At 34.7% G+C, this 22,215-nt stretch overlaps 1 protein-coding gene across 4 annotated transcripts in view; it reads right to left on the bottom strand.

The window, feature by feature from the left end:
* The window catches only part of HMCN1 (hemicentin 1), an 814,916-nt gene that overhangs the window by 94,737 nt on the left and 697,964 nt on the right, over positions 1-22,215 (bottom strand). For all 4 annotated transcript variants that reach the window (XM_074222240.1, XM_074222238.1, XM_074222239.1 and 1 more), the window contains exons 67-70: positions 21,308-21,405; positions 20,186-20,464; positions 5,449-5,645; positions 272-353 (exon numbers count right to left, since the gene is read on the bottom strand). In XM_074222240.1, coding sequence (XP_074078341.1) covers positions 272-353; positions 5,449-5,645; positions 20,186-20,464; positions 21,308-21,405 — 656 coding nt within the window. The remainder of the gene's footprint in view (positions 1-271; positions 354-5,448; positions 5,646-20,185; positions 20,465-21,307; positions 21,406-22,215) is intronic.

The following is a 22,215-nucleotide window of genomic DNA, read 5'->3' as shown; positions in this document are numbered from 1 at the left end:
TCATTCTATGGGTTAGTCATTAGACCCAAAGGCTATGCACCAAAGAAGCTAGAACAAAACAGACTAGATCCAGTGTGACTGTTCAGATTCCCTTACCCATGTTTGTCTTGTAGGAAAGTGCTAGGTAGAAGAATATTAGAAACAAATAAGTAGGGAAAAAATTTTAAAATATGAATATCTCTAATTTTCAACAATGTAGCATGTTTTAAGTTATATTCAATTATGTAACCTGAAGGCATAAAATGATTGTAGAACTTCTGGCCAAACTTACCATGCACTCTGACCAAATATTCTCTATCATCATCTCCTGCAGGACTAGATGCTAAACATGTATATCTTCCTGTGTCTTCTACCTAAAAAAAGATTTTATTATACACAAAATATATCTACCACATATTAGTTCTATAATGAGAATAAAAACAGGAAGAGGATAACCCAAATTCCCAAAGATCTGCTGAAAAAAACATATTTCTCAAAAGATTAAGGAGTTTATTAGCTTTTAGGGATTAATGTTCCACATATAAAAATCCCTTTAAAACTCTGATGAGTCAGTTCTATTACATTGCAATCCAATTTCAACATTTCATCTCAGAAATGTTTGCAATTTATATGCATCTGATGAGATTTTGTTACAGTTTGTAATATAAATTTATAAGGTCTGATGGGAGGTAAATGAATAAAAAAATAAATCCTGAGAGTAGCAGTAGAGGTCATAAAAATGAAACTCAATAACAAAATGCATCTACACACATATACTATTTATAAAATATGTATATACATATTAGGACAAAGAGCTGTGTTTTAACTTAATGTCTTTGACAGGATCTTAGTCTAGTAAAATCTACACTATACAATGCCAGACATTTAAATTAAAGCTGAAAAATTCCATTAAAAAGTAAATAAGTTTGATTGTAAGTTAACATCCAGATTTTTTTCATTAAATTTCCTAATTCTAATTCACTTGCATATATGCATAAATGTCTCCAAAGAGCCATTCCCTTTTCAGTGAGTAATTTATATTGAATAAATTGAGGATACAACTTTCTTTTACTAACGAGAATATGCCCTAACGTTAGAGGGCTTTTTTGTTTTGTTTTGTTTTTATATTCAAAGTTCATGCTTCTACAAAGAAGCTTGCGTTTTCAGAGAGTTTGAGAGCTTTAAAAGAGAGATTTTTGAAATTGTTTAGATGGCATTTTAGAGTAAGTTATCTATTACGAAGTCCCTCACCCACATTGCTTATCTTTTATCCTTGGAATAAATCACAAACTCTTCATCTTTAACTTTCAGGAGATCCATAAATGGGCCATATCTACCTATTTTATTTATACTGCTGTACAATCAAGTCAAGTCAATGCATAGTCTGTACTTATTCTCATCTTTCTGCTTTTGCTTTGTTGCTTCCCTTGCCTATAATGGTCTTCCTTCAAATATTCCAATTCTAACACTTTAAATCCTATGTCCTTCAAGGAACTATGTCTCATAGTTTAAGCAAATATTAATTTTTTTTCCTGATCTCCCCTTATTTCCCACTGTCCTGGATGCTTTGGCACCCTACTATACATGTATTATTTCTTAACTGCCTGACATGTATATTTTTCTTGGAGAAGTCTCATTTCCACTAAAAGAATTACAAGGGCCTCAAGAATAGCACATTAGTATTATGCTGGATATAAAATAGGTGCTCAGTAAATACCTGGGGAATTGAAATGAAGAAGCTTCAGATTTTATGGTTTTGCACCATGTTGCAAAAATGCCACAATATCAAATGCTTTGAAAGTTAAAAGTTGTTTTGTTTAAGCAAAATCCTATGTATTGTTTTAACAGATAGATTACCAAAATTGCCCCTACAAATGATGGTAGCATGGAAAAGACTTTGAGTTTCACCGTAAATCAGCTAGATTAGCTTTTTGAGAACCAACTTTGCTGATTGAGAGGATCATCATTAGTAACAGACTCCTTGATGAATGAATTCTTTACCATGACTTTTAGTAAGCAAAAAGAAGATATAAAAATGAACACTAGTCCTGTGGAGCACCCTATCACTTCTATCATAAGAATACAAGAATGAAACAAAAGTGAACAGGGGATAGATGAATGAATAAGAAGACCACTTATAATGAGTAACTTATTATTGGTATACTACATGTGAGAGGTACAATGTCCAGTGAGTTGATTCATTACTGGAATTGAATAAATGAATTCTGACATTCTCCTTATAAATAAAACTAAAAGATAAATGAATTTATAGCTAAAAAAACGGGATAGCTCACATGCTCTCCTTGGAGAATAAGTTAGGAATGGGCTTCATTTTGTTGCCAAAGGCAATAAAGAAAATAGGATCATTGATATGGAGCTGAATGAATTGGAGTTCCATTTAGTCCCACTCCTTCATTTTGCACATAAGGAAACTGAAATTACTCAAAGACACATAAATAAGTAACAGGGCAGGTATGTGACCTAATGCTCTTTTGACAGACAGAAAATCTAGTGCTCACAGTGTTCATTAACACTCATCAGAAATGAAAACTATGGGAGGAGATGGCCCTGAGAATGAGGAGAAAGGTTAACCTTGACAAAAGTGGGTCATGTGGTGGATAAAACCTAGATAAAGCAGGTTTGAAATATGGTTAATAGGAAAATAAAGCAAAATATTAGATGGCAATTGATAGTAAATGGTTGAACTGGTCAACCACAGAATTGATATATGATTGGAAGAAAGAAAATCCAGATTGAGATGGAGAGAACTTTCATGAGAAAATCAAGATTAGGTTTATGGAGATATTTCAGACTTCTGGGTAATGATGGTAGATCATGGTCAGATCAACTTCATTATGTCTGTGTGGCTGAGGCAGCAAATAGAAGAATATTATTGAAGTTTAGGAAATTGGTGAACTGGAGACCAGAGCATTGACAAGAATGTTAAGAGCTTGAGAAAAGAGGGAACATGGCTTGGAGGTCAGTATATGGATGTGAAAAGGAGTTGGACCATCTGCTAAAGAGAGATGATGCTAACCTCAAAGGAAGTGGAGTACTAAGTGATGATAACACAGTTATAGTCTGGAACTGAAAATGAGAAGCAAAAATAAGTTTATTCTTCCTTCTGGCTTTTGGGAGGCATGAGAAAAAGAAGAAACTTAGCAAGAGTTGAAGTGTCTCCTGAAGAGAGCCAGGTTTCTATTAGCCTGATAAAACGTAGAGTATGAAATGATGAAAAATGTAAGATAAAAGACAGTTTGTTAAAGGGGATATACATACATATATACATACATACATACACACACATATATTCTCCCCCTCCCTTAGCAAACACTGACAAGGTGATGGGAGTAACTACCTTCCAGGATTCTATGAAGACTGGGCAAGGAAGTGGTGGTGACTCTTACCTCTAATTCTCAAAGAGGCAGAATCTCTTATTGTTTTTGAGATCTTAGAGGCTGAGGAAGAATAAGGGGGGTATGGTTATTAGATCCATGGAGGCTGAACTGAACTCATGCTTTTCACCCATCCTAGTCACACCCAAAGATGGTAGAATATAAGGAAAATGTAGGATCTACCTTGCCTCAAAAATAAAGTCCCTGAGGGCAGAAAGACATGACATTTCTATCCCAATTAACCCTAGTATTAATATCTTCCAATAGCAGTGCTTTAATAAATTTTTGCTGATTAATTGATTATACTACAGTGTTGTTTAGATGAAGCTAGTAACTTAATAGTTTAAGCAGATATGTTTCTTTCATCCAGAGTAAACAGGATGTTAGAAAAGGGGGAAAGTCTGAGGAGAATTTGAATAGTATTTGCTATATAATGACAGGAAAAAACAAAACGAAACTCTAAAAAGTTCAACTAAGTGTTCTTTCCCCTCTTTTCAGCTACAATGAAAAAATATGAAAATGTAATTTCATTAAGAAATGTATATGTTAACTGAGCAAGGACAAAAGAAATAAATTGGTGTGTGGGATTATTCATTGCTTAAAGAACTAAAAGGTCTCAAAATGTTCCATCTGCTAACATATGAAAAGGGTTAAATATTTTTGTTTACATATGAAAGCAATTCTATTACATATAATTGTGAGGGATCATTCAATTTTATTTCTCACATTGAAATTTGAGTTGAATATTGTTATAAAATTGAAGCATCTCTTGAAAATTGTGCATGTATTAGTCTAAATAATTTAAAGCAGCTATCATATGGAAAATATTTTTTAAAATCTCATTAAATTATTAATCTATTTTGATGGCACAAATTCAGTCATTGGGAATTAAAAGCATAATAAGATATTGTATACTGTGGTGTAGTAAAAAATTCTTCTAAATATATTTTGTGTCAAATGATCTAGGTTTGAATTCCAGCCCTGTTTAAAAGTAATAATAGTAGTAATGATATTAGTAGTAACATTTATTATATAGTACTTAAGAATTTTACAAATGTGATCTTAAAACTAGATGATACTTTATCCCCATTTTACACATGAGGGGAAAACCAAGGCATATAGGTTAAGTGACTTGTTCAGGGTCAGATCCCTATGAGTGTCTGAGGCAGGATTTGAATTCTAATCTTCTTGACTTCAGTCCTCTTATTCATTGTGACACCTATCTCACGTATGTAATCTTAGGCAATTTACTTCAACTTCACCTCAGCTGGGGGAACCAAGCTTAGCAGATGTTCATGGTGACTAGTTAGGAATTGAAGAATTTATAAGAGAAATTAGACTACATGAACCATGAATTCTGAGACAACTTGCCCTTTCACATGTGACCTTTTGAAGTGAGAGGCCTGCTTAGCATTTTTCTACAAAAACCCTTGGGTGCATATCTTTCACCCTTTCCTGCCAGAGCAAAAAGGCATGACTTAGAAGAGTATCAGAGTGGGGAGCTTAAAATTCAGGCTCTAACAAAAATATATAGTGTTACTCCTATTGTTTGGATATTCAAACTTTTCGGATATGATGACTGTCATTTCTTTTGGTTACATACTAAGGAGGTAAACGGCAGTAGGATACAAGTGGGTGGTAGCATAAAAGATGAAAGAAAATCATGAGTTATTATTGGACTAGATAGGAACTTGGCAATCTGGAAAAAGAGTACACAGAGGCTGGAAAATGTTGGAAGATCCATGCCTAATGAAAGTAAAGCGATAGAGGAAGTATCCTGTGCCATCTTGTAGATACGCAGAAAGAGAAACCCAAGGAGCAAGTTGAGGTCATAATCCTCGTGATCACCAACAAAACATTGTTTTTCAGGGACCCAAATTGTCAATGTATGAGGGTAAAAGTCCTTCACATAAATAGCTTCTGAAAAATATTTAGATCTGTTATAAAAACTAAATACAAAGCTTCTATTTTAATGTTTCCCTCAAACTACTAATTTCTAACCTTCCTACATTTTTTAACAGATGAGGATTCCAAAGAAAGGGAAAAATGCAATTACAACATTCTAAAATATTACCTGAGCACTAGGTAGTCGAAGGATCTCTCCTCCTCCAAGAATCTGAACATCATCAATCTGTGGTAGGGGCCGTCCATCTTTCACCCATGTAATTTTGGGAGTAGGAATACCAGAAGCCATGCAGAAAAGTTCAAGGAGATTATTTACAACTACAGATATCTCTTCTGGATGATCTGATCCATTGATATGAGGTGGCTCTATTTAAGGAAAAGAAAAATCTAAGTTTTAAACAACATTAATAAGTAAAATCCCTAAATAAAACCCCCTCAAATTCATACTTAAAAGAAAAAAAGTGATTATTCAGTTGGTTAGGATAAAGTACTTGGAAGTTCACATTATTCTTTATTGATACTGACATTAATTTACAAAGGAAAAACCAGTATGTCAACCCTATAAAACCCACACTGAAAAGGAAGGCTATTATGTGATGAACAGTGGGATGGAAATTGAATAATTGAGATAGTTGTGGTTATAAAGACTCAGTTTTATGTTATTTTTATGAGCTAGAATATGCTTCAATTGAAAGAACTGACCCCATAATTTCTAAGTTTTAGTTAAATAGCAGTAGTTAAAAATAGGGTGCTCTACTTCTATTATAAGGTACTTAAAAGAAGAGGCTTTGTTTTAAATTTGTATCTCTATGGTCTGGCAGTATCTTGAACTAATTAGGTCCTCAAATTACACAAAGATAGTCATACTGTTGACCTTACCATTACCCACAATTGTACTATTTCTATATTTAAGAACTCTGAAATTTCCTTAGGTGTTCATAATCCATTGTTTTCCACCTCTCCCTCTGCCTTCCCATACTCTGTCTACAATATGACCTTCAATCCCTTCACTCCTCAGTTTTCTCTCAGGTGCTCATCCCTAGAGTAGGTATATTCTTTTTCTGACCCACTTTTGAACTAAGTCAACTTTTTTCAATCTCTTCACTTAGGTTTCTGGGCTGCTTATATTATCCCTTGTGAACCCTCAACCTTAGATCACTCCCACAAGCCTTAACTCATATTCTCATTGCTGAATCAAGATGGAGAAAATCATACAACCATTCTGGCAGGGTCTGCCACAAATTTATGTTACACAACCTCTACTGAGCTATCATCTCTGTGGGATAATTCTCCCATACCATCCTTATCAATTTATCATCACATATTCCATAGGGGTTCTTTCAATTCTTTTGACTCCTCAAATCTCCCATGGTTCCCCTCCCACCACCCTTTTATCTGAGAACCTTGCCTTTTATTTTGCTGAAAAATTCACCCTCTTTTTCTGGCTTCCTTATCTCATGACACTCAGATGCCCTCTGCCAACTTCATTTTCCCTTTTTGACACAAAGAGTTGGAATGACATCTTGGCAAGATAAGTGCCTCTACCTATACAAACAACCCAGTTCTATCTCATTTCCTACAACATCTGTCTCTTCTGTCATACCTGCTCTTTCTTATCTTCAATCTCTCTCTCTCTCTCTCTCTCTCTCTCTCTCTCTCTCTCTCTGTTGTCTCATTATTTAAAGCCTTCAAACATGACCATGTTTTCTTCATCCTTAAAAAAAACTCTCCCTTGATCCTTCCACCCAATTATCATTCTATATTTCTTCTTCCCTCTGTGGCTAAACTCTTTGAAAAGGCTGTTCCCTCTTGCCCTACAATATAGATTTCATTCTTATCATCCCATGGAAACTCCTTTCTACAAAGATACTAATGATTTCCCAATAGTCAAATTCAATAATTTTTTCTCAATCCTCATTCTCCTCAATACTCTTTTCTAATAGGTGGTTTTTTCCATAGTGATAAACATTAGTGTGTTTTACTTTGAATGAGTGATATGTATTTCTCTTGTGTTAAACTGAAGTGTCAGTCTCTTTCTTCTTACAATGGCATCTCCATTTCACTCATCTTTTGCCTTTCCCAGTGATAGCTCAGGTCTTGAGGACCCTTCTAAAGGGCCTTCCTTTTCTCTGCTATCAGGCACAGTGCTGCTGGATTTCTCCATGGAAAGCAAAACTTATATTGCTCCCTTGTTGTCAGCAGAATAAAGTCCAAATACATTAGCCTGGCATTCAAGGCTCTCCTCAATAAAAATACAGCATGGCTTCATCTCCCAGGACTACCTTTCATATAGGATATAATCTAGCTAGAATGCTCATTTGTCAAACACACCATGTCCATCTTTTCTGCCTGCAATCCCCTTTCCTTTTTTATCATTTATTATTTTGAATTTTTTACAATTTTTCCCCTAATCTTGCTTCCCTCCCTCCACCCCCACAGAAGGCAGTCTGTTAGTCTTTACATTGTTTCCATGGTATACATTGATCTAAGTTGAATGTGATGAGGGAGAAATCATATCCTTAAGGAAGATAAATAAAGTATTATTCCTGATTGTTGCACTAATGGAATGAGCAAGTCCATTAAGACTGATCATCACCCCCATGTTGCTGTTAGAGTGTACGGTGTTCTGGTTTTGCTCATCTCACTCAACATCAGTTCATGCAAATCTTTCCAGGCTTCCCTGAATTCCCATCCCTCTTGGCTTCTAATAGAACAATAGTGTTCCATCACATATATATCTTACATTTTGCTAAGCCATTCCCCAATTGATGGGAATTCATTTAATTTCCAATTCTTTGCTACCACAAACAGAGCTGCTATGAATATTTCTGTATAAGTGATGCTTTTTAATGCATTACTAAAATATTTTTGTTTAAGAGTAAACATAATACCCCCTCCCCCCAAAAATATAGAACCCCATGAGAAATAAAGTAAAAGAGAGAGAAAAAAATGTTTTTCACTCTGTGTTCTGATACCATCAGCTCTCTCTTGGATGGATCATGTTCTTTATCATAAGTCCATCACAGAAGTTCCATATTTTTCCACAGTTGCTGTTGCTGATTGTAATTCCCTCTATCCATTCCTCCCCACTATCTTATATTATATTTTCTGTCTCCTTTCACTCTGTCCCTCTTCCAAAATGTGCTGTAGGGTAGCTGAGTGGTACAGCAGACTAAGCACTGGCCCTGGGCCAAGAGGCCTCAAGGCCACATATCACCCCTGAAACCCAGCAACCACCTGACCCCATGGTGCTGGACAGGTCACCCAATCCCAGCCCCTTGCAAGAAGCAAAAAAGAAAATGTGTTATATCTGACTATTCTCTCCCATGATCTACCCTGTCTTCTACCATCCACATCCCCCCTTCCCCCCTTCCTCCTTCTTTCTTTTTTACTCTAGATGTCTATACCCTATTGAGTGTGTATGCTGTTTCCTTTCTGAGCCATTTCTGATGAGAGTGAAGGTGCCTTCATTCCCCTTTGCCTTCCCCTTCCATATCATTGCAAAAGCTCATTGCAAAAAAGATCTTTTATATGAAATATGTTAGTCTATTCCTCATCTTTCTCTTACTCCCAGGGATAACCTTTTAGTTATTGACTCCATTTTTACAATATATTATATTTTCACATTCAGCTCTCTCCTGTGCTGCATCTATAAAAGCTCCTTCTACTTGCTCTTTTAAATGAAAAAGTTCATTATGAGTATTATCAGTATCATTTTTCTGTGCAGGAATACATGCAGTTCATTATCATTAAGTCCCTCATATTTTATCCTTTTCCTCCACTCTCTATGCTTTACCTGAGTCCTATATTTGAAGGTCAAACTTTCTGCTCAGCTCTGGTTGTTTCAACAGGAACATTTGAAATTCCCTTGGTTTGTTGAAAGTCCATCTTTTCCCCTGGAAGATGTTCAGTTTTGCTGGGTAGTTGATTCTCGGTTGCATTCCACAAGCTCTTTTGCCTTCCGGGATATTATATTCCAAGCCCTACAAGCCCTTAGGTACTTGCTGCTAAGTCTTGTGTGATCCTACCTGCAGCTCCACGATATTTGAATTGTGTCTTTCTGGCTGCTTGCAATATTTTATCTTTGACTTGGGAATTCTGGTACTTGGCTATAATATTCCTGGGAGTTGGTTTTTTTGGATTTCTTTCTGGAGGAGATCAGTGAATTCTCTCAATTTCTATTTTGCCCTCTGTTTCTAGGATATCAGGGCAATTTTCCTGTAGAAAATCTTTAAAAATGAGGTCAAATCTCTTTTCCTGATCATGACTTTCAGTTATTCCAATACTTTTCAAATTTTCTTTCCTGAATCTGTTTTCCAGATCAGTTGTTTTTTCAACGAGATGTTTCACATTTTCTTTTAATTTTTCATTCTTTTGGTATTGAAGTATTGTGTCTTGCCTTCTCATAAATTCATCAGCTTCCTTTAGCTCCAGTCTACATCTGAAGGATTTGTTTTCCTCAGAGAGTTTTCTTATCTTCTTTTCCATCTGGCCAATTCTGCTTTTTTTTTTTTTTTTAGGTTTTTGCAAGGCAAATGGGGTTAAGTGACTTGCCCAAGGCCACACAGCTAGGTAATTATTAAGTGTCTGAGACCGGATTTGAACCCAGGTACTCCTGACTCCAAGGCCGGTACTTTATCCACTATGCCACCTAGCCGCCCCCCAGTTCTGCTTTTCAAAGCATTCTTCTCCTCAAAAAACTTTTTTTTGAACTCTTTTATCCATTTGGCCTATGCTTGTTTTTGACACGTTATTTTCTTCAGCATTTTTTTTGATCTCCTTGACTAAGTTGCTAACTTCTTTTTCATGGTTTTTCCTGCATCTCTCTCATTTCTTTCCCCAATTTTTCTTCTATTTCCATCACTTAATTTTCAAAATCTTTTTTGAGCTCTATCATAGCCTGAGCCCAGCTTCCATTTTTTCTTGGAGTCTTTAGATGTAGAAGCTTGTACTTCCTTGGATCATAGACAAAGTATTTGTCAATGGTGTTCCTCTTTTTTCTCTGTTTACTCATTTCCACAGCCTGTGCCTGATTTTGGGGTGCTTCCTGAGCTTTTGAGTTTTAATTGGGACACCCTCACAAGGACCTCATTATATGAGGCTCTGACTGTTCTCCTGGTCTGTGAATGACCACAAGTGCACCCCTCTGCCACAGGGCTTGGGGGGGGGGGGGTCCCTGATCCATAGGAGGCCTAGACTGTGCTCAGGATCTGAGTGTTGTCAGAGCCCCAGAGTCCTGTTCCAGGGATAGAGGACAGATTTCAGCAGTCTCCCTCCACTCCCTTACCTTTGGTGGGCTGGGCACTCAAGGTGCATCTGTCTGGAGGCACCTGCTTCTGTTTCCTGGATCTGGGCTGCCACTGCCCCTGCCTCCACACCTCAGCAACTGCCCTGAGGGCCTGGGCTTTGTGCTTGCTCTGGCAGAGGTCTCTCTGCTGATTCCCCAAGTTGTGCCCAGTGCTCCCCAGGGTGCAGGCCAGGAAACTACTTCTGCTGCTCGGAACCATGGCTCCCAGGTATCCTGGGCCTGTTCCTGGGAGGCTGAAGTTCCTTCACTCTGGCAGGGCCACCCCTCTAACCCTGTGAAGCAGACTTTTCCACTATTTTCCAGGTTACCTTGGGCTGGAGAATTGCCTCACTGGATCCTTCTGTGGGTTCTGTCTCTCAAAAATTTAGTTAGAGGCATAATTTTAAGATTTTTGAAATATTTTGGAGAGAACACCTAGGAGAGGCTCTTCTCCTGTCACCATCTTGGCTCTGCCCCTCTAATAGGTTTCTGAGGCCCTATTCTTTCCTGGTTCTTCTCCTATTTATCTGACCACCTCTCAGTTTCCTTTGTTTGGATCTTCAAGTGGATCACTCCTTCTAATCATGGGGGTCCTACAAGGTTCTATTTTAAACCCTCTTCTTTCTCTATACAATTTTACTTGCTGATCACATTAGCTTCCAAGGATTTAATTATTATCTCTTTCCTGATGATTCTCAAATCTATCTAAACTCCTTGCTGACCTACAATCTTGCAGACATTTCAAATCAGATGAACTAGTAAATATTTTACACCCAACATCTCTAAAATATTTTTCCTTCCCCTGTGACCAAATTTTCTCATTTCTATCAAGGACACCACTACCCTTGACTAGGTTTATAATCTATATATCATCTTTGACTCCACTCTCACTTCCCATATCCAATCTGTTGGCCAGCGTCTGTTGATTTTAGCTTTGTGTCCCATCTTGAACATATTTTTATCTTCTGATATTACTGTCATCTAAGTTCAGGACTTCAGCTCTCTGCACCTAGACTTTTACTATAACTTGTTGCTTAGTTTGCCTGTCACAAGTCACTCCTCACTCCAGAACATCCTCCATTCAGATGCCAAAGTGATTTTTCTAAAGCACAGGTCTTGACTAGATTGCACCTCACACCTCCCATCCTCTGCTGTCATATTCAGCAAAATTCCTATCACCTCCTGGATTGAATACAAAATCCTCTGTTTAACATTCAAAGTCCTTCATAACCTAGGATCCTTCCCTCCCCATCTCTCCTCATTTCTTTGATTCAGTGACATTAGCTTCCTTTACTGTTCCCTGTATAAAATATTCCATTTCTTAATCTGTCCTCCAAGTCTGGAATGTTCTTCCTCTTTATCCCCACCCTTTTGGCTTCTCTAACTTCCTTCAAGTCCCAAAACCCTACCTTCTTTAGGAAGCCTTTCCCAATTCCTCTTCTTTTCTTGTTGTCTCATCCATTAGGTTGTGAGTTCCTTGAGGGGAAAGGCTGTCATTTTCTTTTCTTTTTATCAATGTATTTATCATAGGGTCTGGCACATTGTAAGCTCCTAATAAATGTTTATGATTGCTAAAAAATGTTTGATAGATTGAAATTTTAGAAGCATCTTTAATAAGAATTCTAATTAAGATAGCTATCAAAGAGCCTAGTTTTCATATGCGTATTCTAGCAATGACAAAAAAAAAAGTACATGATTAAATAATGATCAAGAAATCCAAAGATAAATTATAGTAAACACTTTCATACACCTCATAATTTCACAAAATGACAGACAGAAAAATGTAACTCCGGGGAAAAGGATCCCAGTAAGTTAACACAACAGAAGCCTGCTACTATGGTCAGAGAGAGAGTTTAACATTCTGTATCCATGGGCAAGAATACTGAAGTTATTCAGCAAGAAAGCTTATGGATGGTCAGAAACTTATAACATTCTGATCATGGCTAGGGTAATGGTATATGTCAGTACTCAAGAGTTTTGGAAGCCCAAAGACATGAAATGCTCTCCAGGGTCCTGAAGAGAAAAGCACATTGGACCCAGACATCCAGTATGAGAAATCAGTCAGCTTTCTGAGTGGTGATATACCTGGGAAGTGGAAGTCAGCAGTAGGAAACCAGGAAATGATGGGTAGCATCAAACCCAAAGATGATGATGTCCAAGCAAACAGGAAGTGATAGAGCCAAGTAGTCTAAGTCCCAAATTAAGCTCTGAGACTAGAGAAAGAAGGAAACAGAAGCCATCACTGAACACTATGAAAAAATAGTATAGATCTATAGATATTCAAGAAGCAAGCTCAAAAGTGTGTAACTACACAACAATTATAAGCAGAACCCCAGAGGGAGAAAAATGACTTAGACACAAGAATGAGTGTATGAAAACAATGAAGTTAAATATTTTTAAAAATGAAATTATAAATGAAATAAGGGCTTTATAGGAAAGAATTGGAAGAAGGACACATAGCTTAGAACTGAACAGCTAAGTGGTACAATAAAGAGAGTGCTGGGCTTACAATCAGAGAGACCTGAGATCAATTCTAGCCTTAGATACTTGTTAAACTCAATTTAAATTACTTAAACTTTTCCTCAATTTCTTTATCTATAAAGTGAGAATAATAATAATAATAATAGCCCATATCTTCCAGGATTGTTGGAGAATGAAATAAGATAATATTTGGAAAATATTTTGCAAACCTTAAAATATTAATAAATGCCAGCTATTTTTTAAAGTAATGGAATGTCTAAAATTTAGTGTGCATCAATTAGAAATCAATGACTCCATGAGCAAGAAATATTAGAACAAAATTAAAAAAATGAAAAAAGATATGATTTATCAACTCTAAAAATAATTAACCTATAAAAACAGTCAAGGGTAATAATTTAAAAACCATCAGCTTCCATTAAAAATAAGCAAAAAAAAAGAGATGCTCTTTCAAGAATTCATAAATGAAAACTTTCTTGATTTATTAGAAAGCATGTGAAATGAAAACAAAAACACTGGTAAGCTCCTGAAAGTGAAACCTCTCAGGAATGTCATGGTCAAAGTCCAGAAATTCAAGCCCCCCCCCAAAAAAAAATCCTAAAAGATTTAAAAGTATCAAAGGAAAAAAGTCAGGATCACACAAGACTTAGAAGCTAATACTTAAAAGGAGAGGAAATTTTGTAATATAAAATAATAAAACAAAGAAGGATAATTGAATCCAAACAAGAATTACTTTTCCTGCAGCTAAGTATTAAATAATTTATTCTGTTAACCATTATGTTCTCATATGCAGTGAGAACACAGATCTTTTAAAGTATAAAAAAACTTTTAAGTAGTCTTGTTTAAAAGAATAGAATTGAGCAGAAACTCTGGAATACAAACACAGAAATCAAGAAAAGCTAGAAAGATAAATATATTTGAGTAATTGTGAAAGCCTATTCAGAAAAAAACCCCAAAACTATCCCTTCAACACTCTTAATTGTCTTTATTGGTTACAAAGAGAGTTACAGAAGACAACCAGGACTGAGGAGATAGTCTTGTTGTATTTTGATACTCTTGAGTAATACATCTATGATGGAAATAATTCAAAAAAAGATGGATTCAGAGAAAACTGGAAAGGTGTATGGGCAAAATACCTGGAAAGGTATATGAGCAAAAAACTAAAAGTAGAGAGCAAAACAAAAGAACATAATTTACACAAAGACTACAACACTGTAAACAAAAACACTTTGGAAGACTTAACTCTTATCAATGCAAAGATCAGATAGCACTATAGAAACTGAGTGAAGAAGTATACTCCCTGTCTTCTGATATTGAGGTGATAGACTCAAGTCTTATGAGATATTCATTTTCATACCTAGCTAATATGTGGAATTATTTTGCTTGTTTATTACAAATGAGATTTTGTTTTGTCTTGTTTTTTACTTTTGGCGGTAATTTGGGTAGGAGAAGATTATTGTTAATAATTTAGAAAAGGGAAAGAAGGTCATTGAATAATTTTTGATGTATATAGGAAGATAGAAAGACACTGAATGAGACCCCCACAAACAAGACAGTTTTGAAACTAGTACAAATTTATTGTAAACTTTAAAAAAAGAACTTAGACATAATAGAGATTATGGTTTCATATTCCACACTCTTTTTCTATTCTTGTAGAATGGAAAAGTATATATTTTTTGTTGTTTGTTGAATTTAGATTAACAAAAATATTTTTTTTTAATTTAAAAGAAACTTCATTTTTAACATCATTTGGATGACTACTTTTTGAATAGAGCCTTTTAATTCAGCTTTTTTTTTTCAGCTGAAAATGGAGATGATAATAAAAGCAAATGCCTCCCAGGGTTGTTGTGAGGATCAAATGAGATTTTTTTTAAGTGTTCAGTACAATGACTGGTACATAGTAGCTGCTTAAATTATTACCTTCCCTTCTCTTGTCTAGTGTGATCTCACATTATCTTGATGAAACCATGTTGTCTTAATTATAGATTACTTATCTACATGTTCATTAACTATCGCTTTAATAATACTTCAATATTCCATTAGAGCTGTGATCTATCTCTTCGGGGATAGACCTTCTAACAAAGATGATTATATCCTCTTTCCCTGCTTGTTCTTGTAGCTTTTGTCCATGTTCTCTAGTAAATCCACTGGAGTTTATCCAATATGCTGAGGGTCCTCTAGACATTTTTCAGACCAATAGAGTATGAATATTTACATAACAGTTCTTCTTACCTTTATGTGACCAGCCCTGGTTATTCATGTCTCTATGACACACTACTTTTCCCATGTAATTTCTTATTATAAGGTATTTCATCCTGCTCATTTCCACTGTTATCTACTCTAATTGCCTTTGGATGATTTTCAGTTTTAGTTCTTTAGAAATTCTATCATGGAAAAATATATGTAGATATGTAGCTCTGTTTTGTTATATTAAAGATATGAGACTTTGCTTCTGGGATAAACTTGGGCATCTTAAAAAAAAAGACAAAAGAAAATCAAAGTTTGAAATTTGATCTCCCTTCCTCCTTCACATCCATCCAGAAAATTTTTGTATTCCTTTCTGATTATGGAACCAGATTGCTATCTAATGACAGTGAGTGTGCAAGATGTAGAGCTAAAGGAGCTCCATAGGTTTTCTTGATTGATGAATGAATGAACATTATGTCTCTTGCTCAATATCTTTAGCTGGCTTCCAAATATGCTTTATAACTCATCCAGCTATTCATGGGAAAGCCAGGGCCTATAAAACCATCTTGCCACAATATGCTTGAATACAACTCCTCACTTTCTTTCCCCACCCTAAAATGCCTCTCACTGCAACATATTCCTTCTGCCTCTTGTTCTATGAATAGTAATCCAGACAATACTGCTATTGATACTGGAAAGAGGTGACAATAGACTTTTCAGTAGCTCCATTCATAATCTCTCTAGCTCTCCAGACAATAACTCCTTTCTTGCCTATCACTCTTTTATAAGTCAGAGTCTATCCAAATGTAAACTCTTCTGGAGCATGGACCATTGTACCTTTTTATTTATGTTCCCAGTACCTAGCTCAATTTTGGGGTTAGAGCAGCTGCTTTATAAATACTAGTTAATTAGATGAATAATTTTTCATCCATTCAGTTATCCATCCAAAAATCTACTTTGGTCTGTGTAACAGCATTCTTTTTATCAACCCGGTTTTTTTCTATGAGGTTAAGTAAGACAAACTATTTTGAATGATTGTGGATCTTATTTAGAAAAATCTATGATGGGGCAGCTAGGTGGCGTAGTGGATAACGCACTGGCCTTGGAGTCAGGAGTACCTGGGTTCAAATCTGGTCTCAGACACTTAATAATTACCTAGCTGTGTGGCCTTGGGCAAGCCACTTAACCCCATTTGCCTTGCAAAAAAACCCCCTAAAAACCCCTAGAAAAATCTATGTTGTTCCAGGTCTTAAAATAATCAACACAAGATCACCCACGAATCAAATGGTTACCTCTGGAGGATTTCACTGTCTATAAGAAAGTCCCTCTTAGATTTGGAAGCTGTACTAGATATTCTCCATGAAAGTAATAAAGACCTTTGGTGATTATGTTTCCTTATTTTATTTCCTACTTGATGTTACTAACTAAAGAACTATAAAACAAGCATTTCTATTATCACATCTTACAAGGAACATTGTGTGATTGTGAACATATCACATGGGGGGGATATATTGTTGGAAGAGAGGCTTTAAGTGTGATTTTGTTCTACCAAATCAAATGAATTTTTTTGGTACTCAGCAAACAAAAGGGTTTTGAATTCTCTACTTTTGTAAATCTCTACTTTTGTAAACTACCTATGTATAAAGAAATGGTCTATTATAGAAGAATATCATTTTCAAAAATCTGTCTCATATCATATTTTCATTAAGGATTGCTCTGATGAAATGGTAGATTATCTTCACAAAATCCTCAGATTCCTGGAAACATATATGATAAACAATTATTGATAATCTCTCAGTTGTCTTGTTTTTCATAAAAAAAATGCCCAAGTTTTTTTTCTTTGATGTATTTTTTTTCTATTTTGTGTCTTTATTTTTTTAGATAACTTGAAAATCAATCTCTCAGCACCTTCAAAATTGTTTTGTATGTACTTAATCTAGTCTGGCTTTATTTCGGTGCTACTGTCACATTCTCATGTAGTATATCTGGAACTATGAAGATCAAGTTCATATTTGGTCAGTCACTCCCTGTTCTTGATGGTAGAAAGATTGTTTAAAATTTTTCTTTTTAGTATTTCCTCTATTTGTTGCCTCTTCCAGAGTCATCTTTAAGTGCATCAGGATGTTGCTATATAGTTTAATCTCTTGCTAAGATTTCTTTGCCATTTTTTCCCTCTACTGCTTCTTATTGTTTCATGAGGCCATACTGGTCATAATCTTCTATCCCCCTCCTTCATAAATTATTCTTCACTTGAATAGAACTGCTCCATTTGCTCTTCCTTATGTCTCAGCACGTTCCTCATGTCTGAAATATGTATTCTTCTCCAAGAGAGTTTACAAATGAATTTATATTTTTAACTTATTTTGTTCTCATTGCCATATCACTTCTCTTTTCAAGAAGGCCAAATGTTAGCTGATTGAGGATTTATGGGATCTTTTGTCTTAATTGATGTTGATGATTATTCCTTCATCAATTTTCCACTTTGGAAGGGCATTAATAACTCATGTAAATAGCTGTTTAATAATTATAGATTTTTGTCCAAGAATTTAAATAAAGTTCCAAATTCTGCACACTTCCCTCATCTCTTTTTTTGAAAATCTTATCAATACTTTTTCCCCAATCATTAGGTATCTTTACTTTTTTCCAAAATTTTTTCAAAGACCTCACAATTCTTTTAATGTCAGAAGATTTTGCTCCTCTGTTGGTGATGAACTCAAGAAGGGCAACTGTGTGCTTTTTTCTTTCTTAAAATGAGTATAAATTTCCTATTATCTATTTTTCTTTTCCCTTTGCATATAAAAGCTCAATATCTTAGTAGGAAAATAGACTCAAAATAAGAATTGAGCAGCTTTAGCCTTTCCCTTTTATTACTTATTTTTGTCACATTCTTCCTGAGCCATGACCATGGGTCTTTTTAAAAAACCAACAAAACTATTAAACATTCTATTTTCTTCAACAAAGCTGAAAGGAAAAAAAAATCCTTTTTGTTGTTCTTAATTTTCTTCATGTCTTATCTCATTTTGAGTTTTAGCATTCTTGTCACTTTTAGCAGGATCATGCTACATTTATTAGTTTCCTTATACTTGATTACATATTCTGTACATGACTTTTAAAAAATCCTTTTTCATAACTCTTTTTTTCCTCCTCATTAGAAATGATGTATACATTATTATATACCATTATGTTATTGTATTGGAAAAGGCATATGTATATTTATTTATTTACCCTTAGTCCTCAGGAAAAAAGTCAAGAACTGACTAATAATTAATTGCACAACCTCCACACAAATAATGCAAAAACTGGTAAGGATGGAAAAATAATAAAGAATAGTCCCTTCCCTCAAGAAACTTCTAGTCTCTTGTGAGGATGCAATATACAAACAAATATATACAAAGTTACATAAATTTCAGGAGAAAGCAAGCACTAAAAACTGAAAATATCAAAAAATCCTCTTGTAGGAGAAAGCAACTTATTTAGGGATTTTTTTGGAAGCACAGTTAATAAGGATGATATTCTAAACATGATGAAACTATCAATATAAAGACATGAAAAAATGGAATGTCATGTTCAGGAGAGTGCTAACAGGATAGCTTGACTTGAACAGATTCTGTGTCAATAGAAGTGATATAAAATAAACCTAGAAAGATATACAAGAGTTACATTGTAAAGAGCTTTAAAAGTCCAGGATAGGGAATCTGCATTTTAACATAGTAGTACAATAGATAGCTATTGAAGGTATTGAGTAGACAGTATCATGGTAAAATGCATGTTTTAGGATCAAGCAAGATAAAGGAAAGATTAGAAAAGAGAAAAATGAAAAGCAAGAAGATCACCTAGGAAGCTCTTGTAGTACTCCAAGTGAGAAATGATGAAAATCTAAACTGGTATATAAAAGAAATTCAGTGGAGATAGAATCAATAAGATTAAAGCTCTGATAGGATATTAGAGATGAAAGTAAAGAAATACTCAAGGATGACATCATGACAGCAAATCTGAGAGATTCAAAAGATGGTGATGTCTTTAAGAGAAATGAATAAGTTTAGACGAAGAGTTTTTAGGAAAGACGACTTATGTTGAATTTGAGGAGGATCAGCTTGCATTTGATAAGTTGGGTCAGGAAGTCAAGACAAAGATTAGATCTCAAAACACAGCAAACAAGAAATACAGTTTTATCCATTCAAAGCTTTGGCAGTCATCTTCAAGAAATGAAAACTGAATGGAGAGATTATATTAAAAAAAGAGAGGGGAAAAGAAAGCTCAAGACTGAACCCTGGGCATACCCATGATTGGGAGGGTAGATTCAGAATAACAATCCAGCAAAGGAAATTGAAAAAGAATAATGATAACTAGCATTTATGTAGTACTATATCATTTGTAAAACACTTTATAGATATCTTATGTAAGTCTCACAACAATCCTAGGAGGTAGGTGCTACCTGTTTTACCAATACAAAAGCTAAGGCAGGCAGGCTTAGATCTCTTTGACTCCAACTCCAGAACTGTATCCATTTTACCACCTGTCTCTAATGATTGGATAAGTAGAAAGAGAAAAAAAAGATAATAATGTAATTAGAAAACTAGAGGGGATGGTCAAAAATTTCATTGTTGAAGGGGAAGTCAATTAAATTATCACTACATTTAAGGAATTATAGGTAACCTTGGAGAAAGGATTTTCATTTAAGTAGTGAGGTCAGAAGTCAGAATTTAAGGCATTAAGAGACAGAAGTCAGAAAATGGAAATAATTGCAGATGACTTCTTGTAGTCTAACTCTCAAAGACAAAAAAACCATAAAAATAATGTTTCATATATATGCATACACACATACACACACACACACACATATATATATATATACAGACATGTAAATTTTTTATTGGGGATCTATTATTCTCTTTTTTTATAAAGTATGCTGAATTCCTACTAATTTTTTGAATGTGTTAAAAAATGAACATACCCAGAACCTTTAGAACAAAATGCTTCTTGACTTCCCCAGCTTCATTGGAGGCAATACAAGTGTATCTTCCAGAATCTTCTATCTCTGCTTTAACAAACTGAACAACCATTCCTTGGTTACTCAATTTCAAATGGGTGTCCAGCTCCAGAGGTTGATTCTCTTTAAGCCATGACAGAGTAGGAATTGGAATTCCATCAGTAATGCATGTCAGTGAGGTGGGACTGCCTTTGACAATTGTTATCTCCTCAGTTCCAGCTGCATTGTCCATGCTTGGTGGTACTATGTAGGGGAGAAAATAAGAAATCAGATCATTTATATTAATTTTTTTACTGATGGATTTTGGGGAGGTGGTAGCTGAGTACCGAGATAAAGGAGGCTGCCTCCCTTTTCAATTTAATAGAATATTTCCAATAGAGTATGCTATTCCAGCATAGCCTCAAGAATCCAGCTGCATTCAAATACTGGAGGAGAATCTGAGTTCAGGAGTCATAATAACAAAATAATATTAAATAATAATAATATAATTGAGAAAAGATTTTTCTTCTATTTATAAATTTTTAATATTTCAGAGAATGGTGAATTTAATAATATAAGTGTTTATGTAAATATATATGTTTGTACATATAGAGAAATATACATGTATATATATATTCAACAATTATAATTATAATCTGACATTATGAGAAAGTCTTAATTTTCTTTTGGTATAAGAAAGAATGACCTCATGCCTGGAAAGAAATATAATTGTTTGAACTTTATACTTGGAACATTGTGAAAAATAAAGGTCAAACTAGGGTAAAAAGTAATTTTTGGCAGAAACACAGACAAAGGGGCCCTGATGACAGGGTCCCAGACTATAGGAAAATTTCTATTCCCTATACTTAAGGCACTCATTGTGTAAATTCCTTCTTGACCTGTGAGTTAATTCATTCTTCACTATAAAATATGATACTTTGCAAATTAAATGCATCAGTCAGTGGGGAGAAACAATGAGGAAATTTAAAGATAGACTATGACCATAATGTTTCACTATGAATCAGAAATAATATAAAAAATAGAAATATTTGTCTTACACAGAAAAAGTTATCAAATAAGTATAATGTTTCATACAACATTACTTACCAAAAACTTGCAGACTATAATGTTTATTATCTACCCCAGCTCTGTTAGAGGCCACACAAGTGTATATTCCAACATCAGATACCTGAGCTCTCACAATTCTGGGGGAAAAAAGTACAAAAACAAATATTAAAATCCTAACAAACCACAAATCATCATTATTTCTATACAGTACTAACAAGAATCAGGAAGATATGATAAAAATGCATTCCATTTCAAATTATTATATGAAACATAAGGTATCATAGCTAATCTAAGATATGCAAGACTAATATAACTACAACTATGAAACATTCTTTACAGAAATTAAGACTTGAATAACTGGAAGAATATTCACTGCTTGTGGATGGGTTGTGCCAAAGTAATAAAAATGACAAAACTATTTTTAAAAGATTTTATTTTGAGTTTTACAATTTTCCCCCATCTTACTTCCCTTCCCCCACCCCCCACAGAAGGCAATTTGAATGACAAAACTAACATATATTTAGTGCAACCAGATTACCTTGTGAATACAATATGGAACTAAGTAAAACAGATCAAAATTTATTAAGGGGAAATAAGGTCTAAGATCTCAAAGAAAATGAGAAAAAGCTTGGAGTGAAGTTATTCAGTTTTCAGACCTCAAACTATGCATGATGAAGTGGTTGCTTTTAAAAGCATATAGTGTTAATTACAATCAAAAAAGTAGAACAGACTAGATAATTAGGAAATGCAAACATTAAAAAATAGTAGACCAGAATTTGATGAAAATAAGAACATAAATGATTATGAGGAAGAAACCCTTTTTTGACAGAAATTTCTAGGAAAATTAGAAAGTTTAGCAGGAAAAAGTGTTTAGAATACTATAAACCATGTACAATAATAAACTCATAGTTTGACCTAATATAAAATGTTGTACCTTAACAAAAATT

Source organism: Macrotis lagotis, chromosome 2 (assembly GCF_037893015.1).
Source record: "Macrotis lagotis isolate mMagLag1 chromosome 2, bilby.v1.9.chrom.fasta, whole genome shotgun sequence".
Classification (NCBI taxonomy): domain Eukaryota; kingdom Metazoa; phylum Chordata; class Mammalia; order Peramelemorphia; family Peramelidae; genus Macrotis; species Macrotis lagotis.
This window is presented reverse-complemented; position numbering and strand designations above follow the sequence as displayed.